This window comes from Pongo abelii, chromosome 2 (genome assembly GCF_028885655.2).
Source record: "Pongo abelii isolate AG06213 chromosome 2, NHGRI_mPonAbe1-v2.0_pri, whole genome shotgun sequence".
In the NCBI taxonomy this organism is placed as follows: Eukaryota; Metazoa; Chordata; class Mammalia; order Primates; family Hominidae; genus Pongo; species Pongo abelii.
The window spans coordinates 101,846,741-101,863,095 of NC_085928.1; the positions used below are offsets into that span (position 1 = coordinate 101,846,741).

General features: G+C 60.7%; 1 protein-coding gene across 1 annotated transcript in view; it reads right to left on the bottom strand.

The window, feature by feature from the left end:
• The window catches only part of STAB1 (stabilin 1), a 28,833-nt gene that overhangs the window by 7,957 nt on the left and 4,521 nt on the right, over positions 1-16,355 (bottom strand). Inside the window, exons 2-40 of the mRNA XM_024244405.3 lie at positions 15,244-15,380; positions 14,793-14,908; positions 14,455-14,540; positions 14,318-14,387; positions 13,832-13,927; positions 13,450-13,560; positions 13,019-13,215; positions 12,657-12,787; positions 12,408-12,535; positions 12,013-12,101; positions 11,679-11,816; positions 11,412-11,552; positions 11,173-11,235; positions 10,773-10,886; positions 10,620-10,673; positions 10,306-10,386; positions 9,706-9,864; positions 8,875-8,937; positions 8,526-8,621; positions 8,193-8,279; positions 7,219-7,330; positions 6,565-6,751; positions 6,386-6,479; positions 6,115-6,273; positions 4,876-4,971; positions 4,180-4,275; positions 3,973-4,020; positions 3,658-3,788; positions 3,385-3,496; positions 2,832-2,909; positions 2,645-2,743; positions 2,413-2,511; positions 2,133-2,264; positions 1,798-1,926; positions 1,582-1,638; positions 1,122-1,205; positions 390-585; positions 177-272; positions 41-86 (exon numbers count right to left, since the gene is read on the bottom strand). Coding sequence (XP_024100173.3) covers positions 41-86; positions 177-272; positions 390-585; positions 1,122-1,205; positions 1,582-1,638; positions 1,798-1,926; positions 2,133-2,264; positions 2,413-2,511; positions 2,645-2,743; positions 2,832-2,909; positions 3,385-3,496; positions 3,658-3,788; positions 3,973-4,020; positions 4,180-4,275; positions 4,876-4,971; positions 6,115-6,273; positions 6,386-6,479; positions 6,565-6,751; positions 7,219-7,330; positions 8,193-8,279; positions 8,526-8,621; positions 8,875-8,937; positions 9,706-9,864; positions 10,306-10,386; positions 10,620-10,673; positions 10,773-10,886; positions 11,173-11,235; positions 11,412-11,552; positions 11,679-11,816; positions 12,013-12,101; positions 12,408-12,535; positions 12,657-12,787; positions 13,019-13,215; positions 13,450-13,560; positions 13,832-13,927; positions 14,318-14,387; positions 14,455-14,540; positions 14,793-14,908; positions 15,244-15,380 — 4,208 coding nt within the window. The remainder of the gene's footprint in view (positions 1-40; positions 87-176; positions 273-389; positions 586-1,121; positions 1,206-1,581; positions 1,639-1,797; positions 1,927-2,132; positions 2,265-2,412; positions 2,512-2,644; positions 2,744-2,831; positions 2,910-3,384; positions 3,497-3,657; positions 3,789-3,972; positions 4,021-4,179; positions 4,276-4,875; positions 4,972-6,114; positions 6,274-6,385; positions 6,480-6,564; positions 6,752-7,218; positions 7,331-8,192; positions 8,280-8,525; positions 8,622-8,874; positions 8,938-9,705; positions 9,865-10,305; positions 10,387-10,619; positions 10,674-10,772; positions 10,887-11,172; positions 11,236-11,411; positions 11,553-11,678; positions 11,817-12,012; positions 12,102-12,407; positions 12,536-12,656; positions 12,788-13,018; positions 13,216-13,449; positions 13,561-13,831; positions 13,928-14,317; positions 14,388-14,454; positions 14,541-14,792; positions 14,909-15,243; positions 15,381-16,355) is intronic.

A 16,355-nucleotide genomic window follows, 5' to 3' on the forward strand; every position in this document is an offset into this window, starting at 1 on the left:
CCCGCCACTCGCCCACCTGCCCCAGGCTGGGCCCACTCACTTGGCATTGGGGTCGCACTTCCTAGGGCACTGAGGGCTGGTGATTTCTGGGGGGCAGGAGGATGACTCTGGTCATTCAGACCCAGGAACAGCCTCCTCAGTAGCCACCTGCCCCCTCCCCATTGGGACCCACTCACTCTGGTCACAGCGGAGGCCCTGCCAGCCCACGTTACAGACACAGCTTCCGTCCCCTTGCAGCCCCTCCTGGCACAGCCCATGGGCACAGTCACACACTGCAGTGGTATAAAGGAGGACAGGAGTTGCCCAGTGCCTCCATCCTGTCCTGGCTGGGGTCTCCAGGCTGCTCTCTGCTGCCAGGAAGCCCACCCTCGCCCCTCCCCAGTCCTCACCTCCGGTGCAGTTGGGCCCGTAGCGGCCCAGCTCACACATCTCACAGGCAGTTCCATGGAAGCCCTCGTGGCAGTGGCACTCCCCGCTGCCCAGGAACCTGTCCTGGCACTGCCCATGGCCTGAGCACACCCCCCCCAGGCCCCCTGGGCATGGCTCACACAGCATGCCAAAGAAACCAGGGCAGCAGTCCGGCACCTGTCGGAGTGGGGATGGGAGACAGGGCAAGAGAGGCCCAGCACGGTGTCAGGGGGAAGGGGAACGGGGGCATCTCGGGGCCACAGAGCCACGGAGCAAAACCCCTCAGAACCCCAGTCCCAGGGACAAGCGGCTCAGAGCTGAAAGAGACACAGAGATACCTCCTAAAACCCTCCCTCTGGCAGAGTGGGGAAACTGAGGCTCAAGCAAGGAAGGGCTGCACCCAGATCCCACAGTGAGGGGCCAAGCCAGGCCAAGTTGCTGCCCCTGGAGTTTCACTGATGGAGCCAGCTCTGGACTGCCCTTTCTTCCTCTCACCGTCTCCACTCCCTCTCCCTGGGGGAGTGGACACAGGGACAAACACTAGCCCTCTGACTTCAGACCTCTCTCCCCTCTCCTTCCTCTGGGTTCAGGCCTCACCCTAGTCCCAGCCCAGTCTCTGCCCTTAAGATCCAAACTGGGCTCCTCCCTGGGCCCCCACCCACTCCCACCTCCTTCTCTCTGGACAGGCTTGGGGTGGGGGCTTCAGGGCAGACCTGGATCTTCTTGGCACATGTGTAAGAGCAGCCCCGGGAGAAGGAGAAGCCAGATCGGTAGACACAGCTCTTCCTGGGTGTGTCCTGGAAACGGGGACAGGCAGGAGGGGTCAGCCAGTAGCTTGGGCAGGGGCAGGGCAGTGAATGGGGAGACAGACAGATGGACTACAGGTGTCAGGCAGCTGAGCAGCACAGCAGAAGGGTCAGAGAGGGACCAAAACAGGCAGACCGATGGGAGAGGGCGGACAGGATCCAAGCCTCGGACCGCAAGTCTGAGGGAGTCTCCCCTCAGCAGAGCCAGGCCAGCCCTCCAGGCCTCTATAGGGACGTCAGCCACCCAGTTCCCCGTGCCTGGATGCCTGGGCAAGCAAAACTGGGCTGGAGGGTGAGGGGATTGGGCACCTTGGAAGAAGTGAGGGCAGGCAGCGCAGGGACAGAGCTGCGCTAAGCCCAGTCTCACCTGCAGCTGGAAGCCCTGAGTGCAGCGGAACTTCCTGGTGCAGTTTACACATTTCTCCTAGAGGGAAAAAGGGTGGGGCATCAGGCAGTCCAGGCCTGGATCCCTGCCCTTCTTCCAGGACAGGCTGACCATGCGCCCCTCCCCACTAGTCAGGTCAGCTAGCCCCTCCCAGCTCTGAACTCCCGTGCCGGCCTTCCTCCGGCCCCAGCCTCTCACCCGCAGGGCCTCAGCGTGGCTATTCAGGCAGCGACTTGAGCCCACCGTCAGGACCCCCGACAGACCAATCAGCGAGCGGCCAGGGGCCTCCAGCATGGGGCCTTCCAGTGGCACATGGTTCACCTCAGGCTGGGGAGAGGGATGGAGGCTGAATCCACCCACCTACCACCCTCGCCTGGCAGGGCTATGAGGTCAGGCATTATTACCCCAGGGTCGGGGGGCTCCCTGGAGCAGAGGTTAGAGCTTGGAGGCTCACAGCTGGGGAACTCCAAAGGGAAGGGTTCTTCAGGGGTAGGAGCCCAGGCTAGGGTCTCCTTGTTCCCTGACCCCCAAACCTGGCCACTGTGGTTGTAGAAGACGATCCAGTGGGCAGGGCCCAGGAGGGAGTTGCGGTGTCCACCTTTCCGCAGGGTTTCCATGGAGAGGGCCTCTCCCAGGACCACATGGTGCCGCACTGTGTCTGCGTCCTGGAAGAGGAGAAAACCCAGGGGACTGCAGGATAACCAAGTGCCCTGGACAGCACGCCACACCCACCGTGTCCCTTCGTGGTGGGATTGGAGGCTCGCCCTCTGTGCCTTTGCCCTCCCCGCCATTGCCCCATCCCCATGGCCTCACCAGGTGGCTGCTGTTGCCCTGGGCCTCCAGGGAGCGGTTGGTGGGCACAAAGATGGTGTAGGCAGTGGCAGCCTCAATCTGGGGCACTAACCTATGGTGCTAGGGATGGGATGGAGGTCAGGGATGGGCATATTAGTTGTCCGTCCTGACACTGGGAGCCAGCCAGGTCCCTCTGGACCTGGGGCACAGTGTCCCCTGAGCAGGCACATCCCCTCTTGCCAGCCTTCCGTACCTGCAGCAACTCCCGGAAGAGGCTGAAGGCAGGCACCAAGTCCAGCTGCTGCAGCAACCCCTGCCCACCGGGCACATCCCCTCGTGGGGGCAGTAAGACCTGGTACAGAGCACAGGGCCTGGTCAGTATGTCATTGCTTCACGGCCTGCCTGCAAGTTTCCCTGCACACACCCTCCTCCTGCTGTACCTGGCTGAGGATGTGTAGGACACCGTTGGTGGCAAGGAGGTCAGCCACATCCACGCTGGCATTCTGCACCCAGACCCTCTGGAAGGCAGCAGCAGAGCTTAGCCACAGGTGGGCACAGATAGACCCTTAAAGGTGGGGCAGCCCCAACAGAGAGACTGCCAGGCACACAGGCACCCACAGGTGGTCCGCAGGCTGGCCCACAGGCTGGGTTCTGCACAGAAGCTCCTCCCAGGAGCTGACTCTGATCCTGAGTCAGACTCAGGACCCACCAACTGGGCACACAGACCCTCCCCAGGGCCCGTGGTGACAGGGGTGGGTGTGCATGTGCAGACTCAGATGGACAGAGAGCCCCTGCAGGCAGTCACTCCTGGCCCAGCGACTCAGTGTCTATCAGCAATGCATCCTGAGCACATCCTTTGAGCCCGGCTCTGGGCAGGGCGAGGGGACCCCAATCTCATCCCATGGGGCCCCTGATGTGGGAGAGCCTGCAGCCACTCAGGCTCCCTCCCATGCCCCACCTGGTCGCCTTTTCTGCCCAGAGTTCACCACATACCCCACTAATGTTGCGAATCTCCCAGCGTGTGGTGGGGTTCAGGGTGGCCACTTCCTGCCCACCCAGCCGGGCCAGCTCCTCCTCGAAGAGGGCACCCTGGAGAAAATGGGCCCTGACAGGGCACAGTTTAGGGGGGTCATGGAATCAGATTAGTGTAACTTACAGAGACCTTTGGGGCTGGGCCCACCCCAAGAGGTGAGTGCCTGCCAGGCTGGGGAGGGACTGGGTCCCACAAGGAAGCCCCCTCCCACAGCCTGGCAATGGCGGCCCCACCTGACCAGGTTCGGCAGCATCCTTGGCTGCAGCCAGAAAGCTCGGTCCTCGGGGCTCAGCTGACGGACCGCAGCCTCGGAGGGCACCAGGGCTGTGACTCGGCGGTCGGCAGGAAGCGTGATGCCGGCACTCTGCACGCACACAGGGAGAAGGGGCAGGAGGAGTGACGAAGGCAGCCATCATCTTCAGATCCCCTGCTCTAGGCTCCAGCCCTGCCCCCAAGCTCCCACTCTTGGAGATGTTCTATGGCACCCCTCCATCCAGGCAGGCCTCCTGGATTTGAGCCCTCAACCCCAGCATTCTGCCCTGTCCTACCTTGAACCACTGGTAGAAGATGGAGAAGGGGGCATTTGCCTCCAGCTCCTAAGGGAAGGGAAAAGGCTGAGGTCACAGGACCAAGGGCAAATTCAAGCCCCTTCCCCACCACGGATCCTGAGCAGTGCCCCTTTCCCACCTGAGGCGCTGGAGAGGGCTCCTCCCCAAGCACAGGGAAGACAGAAAACGAGTCTGAGCACCCCTTACCCGGAAGATGTCTCCATAGCAGCTGAAGCCATCACCCCCAAAGCCAGGTGGGCACGTGCAGACCCGCTGACCTCCCCCCACTGCCCGGCAGGTGGCCTGGGGTGGGAGTGAGAAAGGGCCTCCATTCAGAACCAGATGGCAGCTGGGCCCCTCCCTCCCCCATCTTTCTGCCTGTCCAGCCACCCAGCCCCAGCCCCAGCCCCTGCCCCTTGCTCTGCAGCCACCCAGTCTGTGTTGGTGGCACTCCTTCGGTGTGCCTAGCCCTGCTCCCCAGGATCACTGGGCATTTGACACAAGCATCACCCATGCCAAGTGGGTGCAAGGGAGCTCAGGGCTGTGGGAGCACCCAGGAGGCCCTGTATCCTCAGGAGCCAGAGCTGAGAGCAGGAGGAGCTAGCCAGGCCCAGGTGCGGCTCGCAGAGGCAGGGGTGTGGTAGGGTGGAGGAAGGGCAGATGGCGAGGAGCTCGGTGCAGCCAAGGACAGTGGAAGCGGGGCAGGAGTGGAACAGAGAGAGGAGGCTGGGCAGGGGCGGGTGAAGGGGGAGAGGAGTGACATGGTTGGATTTGAAGTTTAGGAAGATCTTAATCCTGACAGGATACAGAGAGACACCCAGAGATGGGGAGGGAGGGAGAGAGCTGCAGCCCAGGCTCACCCCAGAAAGCTTCCCCAGGGCTCTGAGCCTTGCACCCCCTTACCAGGCCATGGCAGCCACCATTGCCTGCCCGGCAGGGGTCGATGGGGCTGCACTGGTAGCCATCCCCGGCAAAGCCCAGCTTGCAGGTGCATCGGCTCTGGAAGGGTTAGGAACAGATGGCCTTGTCTCATGATGAGCATCCAACCCTTTCTTCCTCCATTACTTGGCTCTCTCTGGTCACTGCCCCCGGGGAGGTCTGCCCAGACCTCAGAGGAACTTCTCCCAGCCCTCCTCTCAGAGATCTGTGCTCCAGATGGGGAGACAGAGGCCCTAAGGGGAGACTGGCTCTCAGGATGAGTCCACGGAGGTGAAAGCATTCGCAGAGAAGCATCCATGGAGACTTGGTGCTCCTGCACTTGGAGCCTGGGGCCCTGCCAGGACCATTGAGGCCAACAGCTTGTGGCAAGTGGGTAGGTACCTGCCAAGGCCAGCCCCAGGATAGTGGCTTAGATCCCACCTCCACCCCTGCTACCCTTACTCAGCTGCTCTAGTCCCCCAACCAAATGCCAGTGCCCCTGGGCTTGTCTACACTGCAGGTGAGTGACCAGCGAGACCCCTCAGCTCTCAGGTGCCCTTGTTTGCACGTTGGGAGCATCTCGCTGGTGCATTCAACACCTCTGTTCTGAATTAAGGCCCTAATGGGGTTTGGAGCTCCAGCTCTTACACCTGTCGGTTCTTAAGGCTAAGGCCCCACGTGCTGGTGCCCAGAGGCCACCTTGGAGTTGGGAGGACAGGGAGCCCCACAGGCCTGGCCATGCAGAGGCTGACCCTGACCAGCCAGTCCTGGCCTCCCACTTGGCACGTTAGACAGTCTTCAATGCCTGTCCAAACGCTGGGTCACCAGTCCTGAAATGCTCCGCATGGAAGGCTCCAGGTTCTGAGCTCCCGTGACTAGATTCAGACACTGCAAAGCTCCGGGGCTGGATTTCCACGAGGCTAAAGTTTTGGGGAGGTCACTCCCACGGGCAGGGGCTTTTCCTGCTTTGCTCAGTATCACATTCCCTACGTCTAGAACAGGAACTAGCATGGAATAGGTGCCTAAAAACACCTGGGAAAGCAATGAGCAGATGGATGAAGGAGCGAATCCCAGATGCTACCACTCAGCATGTCAGCACTGGGGTCTCATCTGCACCTGAGGTTCCAGACCCTGAGCACCTGACTCTGCGTTCCAGGAGTCAGATGGGGCAGGGAGAGAGTCCCCCAGAACCAAGGCCCCCACCCCTTCTCTGCTGCACCTCACCTGCCCGGGGCCCACATAGCTGCAGAGGGCATCGGTGTGGCAGCCACCTCTGACGTCCAGCTCACACTCGTCAATAGCCACACAGACGCGGCCATCCCCACTCCAGCCTTTGTGGCATGTGCAGTGGTGGGTGCCCAGGGACCCAGGGACACACTCAGCCTATGAGAGCCATGGATAAATAGCTCAGGGAACAGGAAGGTAGGCAGAGGGCCAGGGCATCCCACCTCCTGCCTCTGGGTCAGAACTTCAGGGAAGGAGCAAAGGGACTGACATTCTCTGAGCAGCCTCCACGGTCCGGGTGGGAGCAGGGGTTGCTGGGTGTGCAGGAGAAGCCATCACCCTCAAAGCCATCAAGACAGCGACATCTGGGGGTGGGTGAAGGAGGGGGCTCCAGTGAGCCTCAGGTATGGAAGGTCACGGGTGGGGCAGACAGACGGTGTGAGTCCTCACCTGGCAACACCCTCCTGGCTAACACAGCGGGCATGCAGGTGGCAGTGCTGGGCCAGCCCTGTGGGCCCACAGTCCCCCATGGACTCGTTGCAGAACTGGCCACTGAAGCCAGGGGCACACGTGCCCTGCTGGCACACCCCCCCACTGCCTGGGCGGTTGTCGCAGAGACCATGGACACAGCCGCAGTCTGTATGGAGTAGATGGGAGCAGGGAAACTGAGAAGCAGGAGGCAGGGTTGGCTGGGAGCCAGGATGGGTTTGGGGGATATAGGGAGTAGGGCAACCAGTACAGATTTGACTTCAGGGTGGAAAAATCAGAGGTTATCTCAGACTCGATGGGTAGGCAGATGAAATGTGAGGGGGGCATTCTGAGCTTTCAATTAACCCATTCTAGTTGCCCTGATCCCAACACCACCATCAGGAAGTTCTTCAGTGTGTCTGACCTAAGTCCCGCATACTTTAAATTAAGCCACAGTTCCCTTCCTGGCATGGGTGAAGCAGATAGCATCTCCTTTCTGTTCTCAAATCTTCCTCCACTCCCCTTGGCCTTCATCCCTCCTTCTGGGGCTTCATTTCCCTTCTTGAGAGCCCCCAGACCCATTTCTAAGCAGACCTTTTTTCTCCCTAGGAGGTGGCCTGAGCCAGGACCACCCACCTTCCTGGCATTGATCTCCATGCTTGTTTGGGTTCGAGCAGATGTGGCAGGCGATGCCCTTGTAGTCTGGGAAGCAGAGGCAGGCCCCGTTGCCCTGGATTCCATCACTGCACTAGAGAGTGAGCAGAAGGCAGGATCAGTCATGGGAAAGGGACTCTCTACATCCCCTCTCCCAACACCCCCTCCTTTCATGGGCTGGCTCTGAGCTCTTGCTACCCATGAGAGCTCATCCTGGAAGGGATCTTCAAAATCACTGATGCCGCCAAAAACCTAGCCTCTAAAAGGCACCTGGCCCTGGAGGCTTTATGAGCAACATTTGCTCAATCCAGAAACACATAACTCCTGTGTTCTTCTATAGCCAGGTGCTAAAGTAACCCTGATATTACAAAGTGGTAAAAACAACACAAAAGAAAACTGCCAAGTAGCCTTTTTGGAAATAAATGCCAAAAAATCTATCTATCTATCTATCTATCTATCTATCTACCTACCTATTATTATTATTATTATTTTGGTATGGAATCTCACTCTGTTGCCCAGGCTGGAGTACAGTGGTGCAATCTTGGCTTACTGCAACCTCCGCCTCCCAGGTTCAAGTGATTTTCCTGCCTCAGCCTCCTGAGTAGCTGGGATTACAGGTGTGTGCCATGACACCAGGCTAATTTTTGTATTTTTAGTAGAGACAGGGTTTTGCCACGTTGACCAGGCTGGTCTTGAACTCCGGACCTCAAGTGATCTGCCCGCCTCAGCGTCTCAAAGTGCTGGGATTACAGGCGTGAGACATTGCACCCGGCCTCTCTAATTATTTTTAATTAAAATATGAGAAATAATTGGATCCCACTTTCCACTGCCTAGATATGAGAATCCCAAGGCCAGAGAGTGGCAGGCTTGGCCCAGACACACAGCCAGTCACTGGCCAACCGGTGAAGGAGTCCCTGTGTCCCCCATACCTCACCCCAGGAGAGGATGGGACTCACATTGCCTTTGCCGTAGCAGGGCTTGGAGAAGCCCCCAGGACACTGCATGCAGTCAGGCCCGAAAAAACCTTTGCAGCAGCCTTGTTCCTATAAGAGACAGAGCAGGTCCAAGAGGCCATCTGGGGCCACGCCCTCCCTGCCCAGGCTGCCTCTGCTCCCTGGCCCCGTCTCCAGAGTGACGGAGTGGATAAGGTTTCTCTGGGACCCCTTTTCCACCGTTAGGCTGCAGTGCATCCTCTGAGGAAGGTAGCCCACTCAGCCCCAGCTGGGGGGCCCCCGAGGAGCAGCAGGTGCCCAGGTGACCTGGGAGTGGGCACCCATGCCCATGCTTACCATGATGGTTTGGTTGCAGTAGCTGGCACAGCCCTTCTTTAGCACATTGAGCCCAGTTGGGTCATGGATGTAGACACACTCCTTGGGGAAGATGTCCTGGGGTGGGCCATGCAAAGCCAGTCAGTGGGTTGGGTTCTGGGCCAGCCCCTTTGCTAGGCAGCCGTGGTTAAGGGACCTCTGCCCCCGGGTCCAGAACCCCCACCCTGGTCCAGTGGGGCTGCGAAGCACTTAGCCTCCAGGTCTGATCTAGCCTCCCAGCCTCTGCTTCCCCCACCCACCCCCGTGACCCAGGGCAGAAACCTCAACAGGCAGTCAGGAGGCCCTGAGAGCTGGGCCAAGGGGTGCTCACCAGCTTCACACTGTTGGGGGGACACGTGCTGGTGTTCAGGGCTTGGCAGTCCACACAGGTGCCCTAGACAGGGCAGGGGCAGGATGGGGAGAGGGGTTAGTCATTGTTTATTTACTCAGCAAACCCAGAGAAGGGAACATTGAGTGGGGATTAAGGGATGAGAAGAGCCAACCACAGGAAGCCCAGCACTGGCGTTCCAGGCAGGGGAGAGCAGGGGCAGATGCCCTGAGCCGAGCAGAGCTAGAGTCTCTGGAAAACAGCAGAGAGGCCAGAGGCAGGCACAGAGTGAGTGAAAGGGGATGGAGCGGTGGAGGATGCAAGAGTTATCTCAGGCCAGGCGCAGTGGCTCATGCCTGTAATCCCAGCGCTTTGGGAGGCCGAGGTGGGCAGATCATCTGAGGTCAGAGGTTTGAGACCAGCCTGGCCAACATGGTGAAACCCCATCTCTACTAAAAATACAAAAATTAGCATGTTGGCGGACGCCTGTAATCCCAGCTACTCGGGAGGCTGAGGCAGGAGAATCGCTTGAACCCAGGATGCGGAGGCTACGGTGAGTTGGGATTGCGCCACTGCACTCCAGACTAGGCGACAGAGCAAGACCCTACCTCAAAAAAAAAAAAAAAAAAAAAAAAAATCTCAAAGATGGAATCATAGTCCTGGTGAGGCTGAGTGTGGGGGAAGCACAGGTGGGTCCTTGGGAGTCTGCCAGGAGGGCCTCAGAGCCGGCGTCAGCCCAGCCCTGACTTAGCGCCTCTCCCTGGGAAGAGGATTGCCGCTCCAGCGCTGACGGAGGTTAGTGAGCAGGGCTCTGGCTGTGCAGGCAAGGCTCACCGCCACGATCTTGTGCTGCTCCTCGCTGCAGTGCTTGGGCAGGATGGGCAGGATGGTCGGGGGCAGCAGGATGCCGTCCAGCATGTGGATCACGCCATTGGCGGCCATCACGTCTACCCTCTGCAGCGGGACCCCCTCGGGTCCCAGCAGGATGCGCCCCTGCGGCAGAGACCCACTGAGCCAACCCCCAGCCCGGCTGGCCTTGGCCCGGTGGGGCTGCCCGCCTCCACCCCTGCAGCCCAGTTAGAGCAGACAGGCTGCTCAGTGAGCTGCTGAAGACCCCGCCTGCCATGCCAGCCACCTCTCCCTCAGCTCTGGCCAACGACACTGCTCCAGGCTCCGGGCCCTTACCTACATGGCTTCTGCCACATGGGGCAGCCCTACTGTGTGCTCCATGATCCTTTTTGGAGTCCTCCCCCTTAACCCTCATTGGGCCCCTGCAGAGGAATTTGATCTCTGCCTGCTTCCTTCCCCATGACCCCACCAGGGCCTCGCACTGTCCTGCCCACCACGGGGCTCAGAGCACACAAGGCTGAGAGTCCAAGTGGGCAGCTGGTCACCGCCAGCCACGCCATCCGCCCAGGTGTCCGTGCACCTCACCTCCTCAGAGATGTTCACAGCCAGGACCTGGTTCGCCATGGTGAGGATCCGACCCTTGGAGATGAGCTTCTCAACGGTCAGCTGGGGCAAGGGACAGTGTGGCTTTAGGCTGGGCTCTGGCCACACCTTGGGGCCACACCCAGTCCTGCCCAGGAGGCTCACAGCCACCCCCTTGGTCCCTAGGCTCTGTGCTATAGCAGAACAGATGAGAAGGGAGGGGAGATGGAGAAGAGATGGAGCCTTGGGGAAGTCCAGAACCTGCAGGCAGGCCCACTGGGTACAAGCTGGCCGCCCCCCAGAGAAAGATCTCGCACCTGGCCGTGGTTGTAGATGTGGTACCGCACCAACTCCTGCAGTTTAGAGAGACCCTGGCAGGGGAGAGAGGGTTTGACTCCTGGAGGAACTGTGGGGGAGCGTGGAGGTCCTGGTGCCCCCATACCCGCAGCCCCTTCTCCCGCTGAGCTTACCGCTGTGAAGAGGTAGATCAGGCGGCCGTCACGCAAGCTGTCCACAGCCTCATTGCTTGGGGCAAAGACTGTGAAGGGCCCAGGTCCGTCCAGGATGGAGGGCAGCCCACAGTTCTGTGGCGGTGCAAGGGAGGCTCAGGGGGCTGCATGGCCAGCCTCCACCTCTGAGTCCTGCCTGGGCCCTGCCACCTTTGGCCTGCAGGAAACTCCCACTGAGTAAGTGGGAGACATGGGCAATGGGTCCATGCTACCACAGAACCTCAGGCTTGAGGACAGGGGCATGGGCAGAGGCCATGCTACTTCAGAACCCCAGGTCACTGTGGGGCAGAATCTGGGATAATGAGTCCTGGCTCAGAAGCCCAGAAGCCTACATGGGCTAGGACCCCTCCCCTGAGCTTACCTCCAGGATGGTTTCAAAGCGGCTGAAGGCCTCAGTAGAGGCGAGGATCTGTCCGATAGTTCTCTGTAAGGAGGGATGAGTGTGAGGGCCCCAGGGAAGGGGGTGAGGCTGCTTCAGCCCAGCGGGGAGAAGCTGCGCTCCAGCCCTGGGCAGAATGGCTCCTGCCCACTCACTGCTCTCTGCAGGGGTCTGAGGTTACCCAGCAGCACAGGGGAGGGGAGGGGAGGATGCTAGCTCACCTTGGGATCCCCAGGGGTCCCAGAGGGGGCCTGCCACCGCAGGCCAGTGACCACGTGGAAGACGCCATTGGCTGCTATGTTGTTGGCCTTGTAGATGTTGAACGTCTGCTGGGGCTGGTCTTTGTACTTGTAGGAGTATTTCTGGTGAGACACAGGAGGTCTGGCCAGATCCCATATGCCAGCCCCCTGTCTGGAGGCTCCCTCCCACCTGCACACCCTTGCCAGGCTGTGACTCCTCTTATCCCCAGGCTGAGGCTCCTCCCTCACCGTGAATTGGTTGAAGGTGACGGTGATCTCCTGCCCGGCCAGCGTCCACCACCTTCGTGTTTGTTGGGTCCTTGTGTCCTCCAGGATGTGCTGCCCTGCGATGATGTGCTGTCTGCAGAGCTGCTGGGCAAGGGATGCCTGCAGACGCAAGGCGGGGAGCAAAGTGAGCCAGGGGGGCCAGTCCTCTTCACACCACCTCTACCCAAGCAATGGAGGGGACGGGATGCCTCCCGGGCCCTGATGCCTTCCAGGTTCTCAGGCCCTGAAGACTGGGGACGCATCCAGGGGAGGAGGTGAGGGCCGGTGGCCAGCTCCACCATGGGGAGGGGCTTACATTCATGGTCCTGGAGGAGAAGGAGGAGACGGATGGCACCAGCACGGTGAAAGGGCCCGCTGTGGTAAGGATCTCCCGGCAGCCCTGGTCTGGGGGGCAGGGCGAGGGAGCATCAGAAGGGAGCTGGGGAGACCCTGGGGATCTCAGAAGACCTTCGGGCATCAGACCTGGTGTGGGGGAGTTGGGGTGGGGGTATTCGCCCTAGATTTAGGGTAGATGGGGGCCTTGAGGTTGGAGAGCAGCTCCCACCCACTGCATGCACCCCCCACAGCCCGCTGTTTGTTCCCACAGCCCTGGGGCAGAGAAACTGCAATCTGCAGAGGCAGCCCCTCCCTCCCTGCCAGCTGTGCTGGGGGTGAGGAGTCGGGTCGTGGGCAAACAGTGGGGTCACGCACCCATCATGGCCACGGCGACCCTCAGCTGCAGGAACACCCGGCCCGTCTGCGTGGCCTTCTGCACTTCGTGGAGGAGGTGTCCATAGCAGGCACGCCCATCCCCCACCTCACTCTCCCTGCACACACAGCTGGGGGCCCAGGGAGAGCCAGTCAGGGCAGAGGCTGAGGCCCTCCCTGCTCCCCGACGCCTCCCCACAGGGGGCACGCTTGCCCAACCCACTGTCTCTGCTCCCAGGCCCCTGTGCTCACCTGGTCTTCCCATCAGCAGTCACCTGGCAAGTGGCAGACCGGTCGCAGGAGAAGGGGGAGCAGAAGGCGAAGCAGCCCGCAGAGGCGTTGCTGTTGATGCTGACCAGGCCTGGCCGGCAGGTGCAGAAGGCCTGGACCCCGACAGGGCAGGAGGGGAACACCACGTCCAACCCCAAGAACCACTGGTGTCTGCCCTACCCATAGAGCCCTGCTCAACCCCTCCCTGAAGAGGACCCTTATCCTCTCCCCATTTTACAAGTGGGGAAACTGAGGCTACCAGAAGGCCTGTGACTTGCCCAGGGTCCCACAGCCAGTGTGTGGGTGCACTGCGGGGGCAGTTCCGGCCTGGGACCCTGGCTCACCTGGCCCGGCTTCTGGTACACACACAAGGTAGAGTTGCTGGGGCAGCCACCAAGGTTGTCAGTGCATGGGTCCTTGGGCAGACACACCATCCCATCGCCATGGTAGTTCTCGGGGCAGTGACACTGAGCCTGCCCCTTGGGGCTCACCGAGCACTGGGCCAGCAGTGAGCAGGGTGATGGCCAGCAGGGGTTGGGGGCTGCCAGGGCAGAGAGAGAGCCCAAGTGAGCCAAGCACCCAGGAGCCCTGTCTCCGCCACAGCTTTCACCAGGAAGGCCGGGGCCAGCAGGTTGACCTAGGCCTTGAGGATAGGCTCCCCTTAGGGATGGCTCTCCCTCCTTGTGAATTACGTTGCACTTGCTGGGTTAAAGGATGCTCTCCCAGCCCCTGCCCGCCCTGAGCTGAAGTCCCTGGCCTCTGAGTCCAGGCTCACCTCGGCATTCACTTCCCTGCTGCGTGTAGCCGGGCAGGCACCTGCAGCTGGGAGCCTCTGCGGAGCACTGGGTGTTCTGGGGACAGCGCAGCTCCTGGCAGACGGGCAGCTCTGAGCAGAGTGGAGAGAGCACTGATGAGCCCAAGCCCAGGCTGGGGAGGAACACAGGGGCAAAGGGGCCCTGCCTGTTCTGTGTGACTTGGAGCAAGGCCCTGACCTTGCTGGGCCTCTGGACAGTGGAGGTCTCAGATGACACCCCTTCCCCAACTAGGCTCCAGGCAGAGGTCCTGCTGAGGCTCAGGCCCCATCCTCACCCAGTCGGCCTCTTTTGCTCTGGCCACAGGGACCTGATGCCCTAGGCTATCCCAGTGGCACTGCTTACCTTGATCACAGTGGGGGCCAGTGTATCCAGCAAAGCACAGGCAGCTTCCATCCCCACGTGGCCCATGGTTGCACACGCCGTGCACACAGCTGCACACTGGGAGGGACACACAGAGACAGATGGGACCCCAGCCTCTCCCAGGCACACACTGGGACGTCGGGTCCCTGATCTCTGTATTTTTAGAACTCAGCTCGGGCAGGTACAACCTTAAGAGTACAGAGCTGTGATGCACGACCACAGGGGTGGTGGGAACTGGCCCGGCCTGGGGCTCACAGAGGGCTTCCTGGAGAAGGCCTCTCAGGGGAGTAGCATGTGCAAAGGGCTGGAAGTGTGATAAAACAAAGCACATGTTCCTGAAAGGGATGTGCAAATCTGAGGGGCTGGGACAGAGGCTGAAGGGACAGGTGGAAGCTGGTTGTAGGGACTGCATCCGCGTGGGCCCCCAGGTGGACGCTGGCCGTGCCCTCTTGCCTTGTAAGCACTCACCCGATTGGCAGTCAGGCCCGAACCTGTTGGGGTCTTGGCACTCCTGGCAGGCTGAGCCGCGGAAGTTTTCCTGGTGGTGGATGCACCAAGTCAGCGTGGCCCCTCTGAGCCTCCACCCCACCCTGCCCAGCCCTTACCTGGCACACACAGGTCCCATTCCTGTCCATGCCATCCAAGCAGGTCCCGTGGCCATTGCATGGGGTCTCAGCGCCCCCAGGGCATTCTGTGGACCCCCACAGAACTCAGCTCTGTGCCCAGAACCCTCCGCTTACCCTGACCCCAGCAGCTCTGGCCAACCCCAGACTCGGCCCCTCCCCCAGGGCAGCAAGAGCAAAGAGGCCGAGCCTTGGAGGCGCTCGGTGAGTATTAATTAAACGAACAAGTTGAAGGGGAATGCAGGTGGCTCCTGCAGAGGGCTTGCCCAGAGCTGGGGCTGGGTGGGAGGAGCAAGGCGGGGTTCCCCTTTCTCCCATACCATAGCACCGGGAACCCCAGTAGCCAGGGCAGCAGGCCTTCTGCACCACTTGCTTCCGGCACTTCCGTCTGCAGCCGCTCATGGACACCATAGAGCCCCCCAGCTGTACTTCGTAGCTGGGGGCAGAGGGCGGGCAGGGTGACGGAAAAGGCTCCCATGCACAGACCCCACCCAGCCTCCCCACATTGGCTTCCAGGGCTCCCACCCACCTCCCTGCTCTGCCTGGCCCAGAGCTGAGCACAGGGCCTAGCACAGAGCAGGTGCCCCATAAACCCCTCCTGCCCCTCGCCTTTACCCCTTCCTCCCCGCCTGTCTCTGCCACCCAGGAGGGGCCACAGGGGCATGGATAAGTGAGTGCTTCTCCTCATTTTGTGGGCCTATCAGGCTCCCCGACTCCCTGCCACCCCACAGGATGCTCCTGGACACAGGCAAGGACGGGGGTGGCCCGCACCGGCAGTCCTGGGTTATCTGATCCGGGAGCTCCCGCAGCCAGCCTGAGGGACACGTCTGCTTCTTGATGGCCGCGCACGAGGTACAGGGTACGTGAGTGACAAACGTGGTTTTCACATCACAGCCTTTGAATAGCACCTGGGGCCACAGGCAGGATGTGGTCAGGGGCCTGGACCCCACGCCCAGCCCTGACCCTGTCCTCAGTGCTGCAAGGGCTCACACCCCTCCAGCTGCCACTTCCCATCTGCTCAGGGGTCAGAGTAAGCAGAGGGTTCTGGGCACAGAGCTGAGTTCTGTGGGGATCCACAGAATGCCCTGGGGGCGCTCAGTGGGAATGCAGTGCAGATGGGGAAGGCCCTGTGAAGCCTGCCTGTTACAAGTTGTTAATGTCACATCGAGTCCTTATGTGCCCGGCCCAGAAGGCTCTGAGTCCACACCCTCTGACACGAGAGAATCTAGCCACGTTGCTCCCCCCAGCCCATTTCAGGTGAGGAAACTGAAGCCCAGGGCATGGCCGCTGCCCAATCTCATCCAGGAACAGGGTGTGAACCAGGGACTAAACCCAGACTCCCAGCCTAGTGCTCACTTTTGCCTTTTGTTTAAAGATAAAGAAACAATAAATGACAGAGCTGTTGCTGTCTTGGAAGGACACGGCGACTCCATCCTCAACTCATGGGCACAGGCACGATACCGGCTCCAGCCATGCACCGTGGGGCTGGACCTCCAGCCGCCACTCTGCTCTGAGCATTTTCCCACGTTGCTACCAAATGACCCTCTCCAACCAAGCGCAAGGGCTTTCTCCGCTGCCCAGGGGTCAGAGACTAAGGGCCCCGGCCCTGAGAGGCTGGGCTCACATGAGCAGCTGTGTGCAGGGGCTCTGGTCTGCATGTGTTTGGGCTGGGCAGTCACAGGAGACAATGGGCCATGCCAGCCTCTGAGGAAACCCAGGGCATCCTGGCTGGGGCCCCAGGTGGTTTCCTGAGGGAGGTGGTCATTGACTTGGGACCTGAAGGATGCATGAGAGTTGGTCAAGGACAGTGCTCCTGGCCTAGGGAGCAGAAAGAAGTAAAAACAAATGTGTGACAAGGCAGGCAGTGGCCCGAGGGGAGGCTG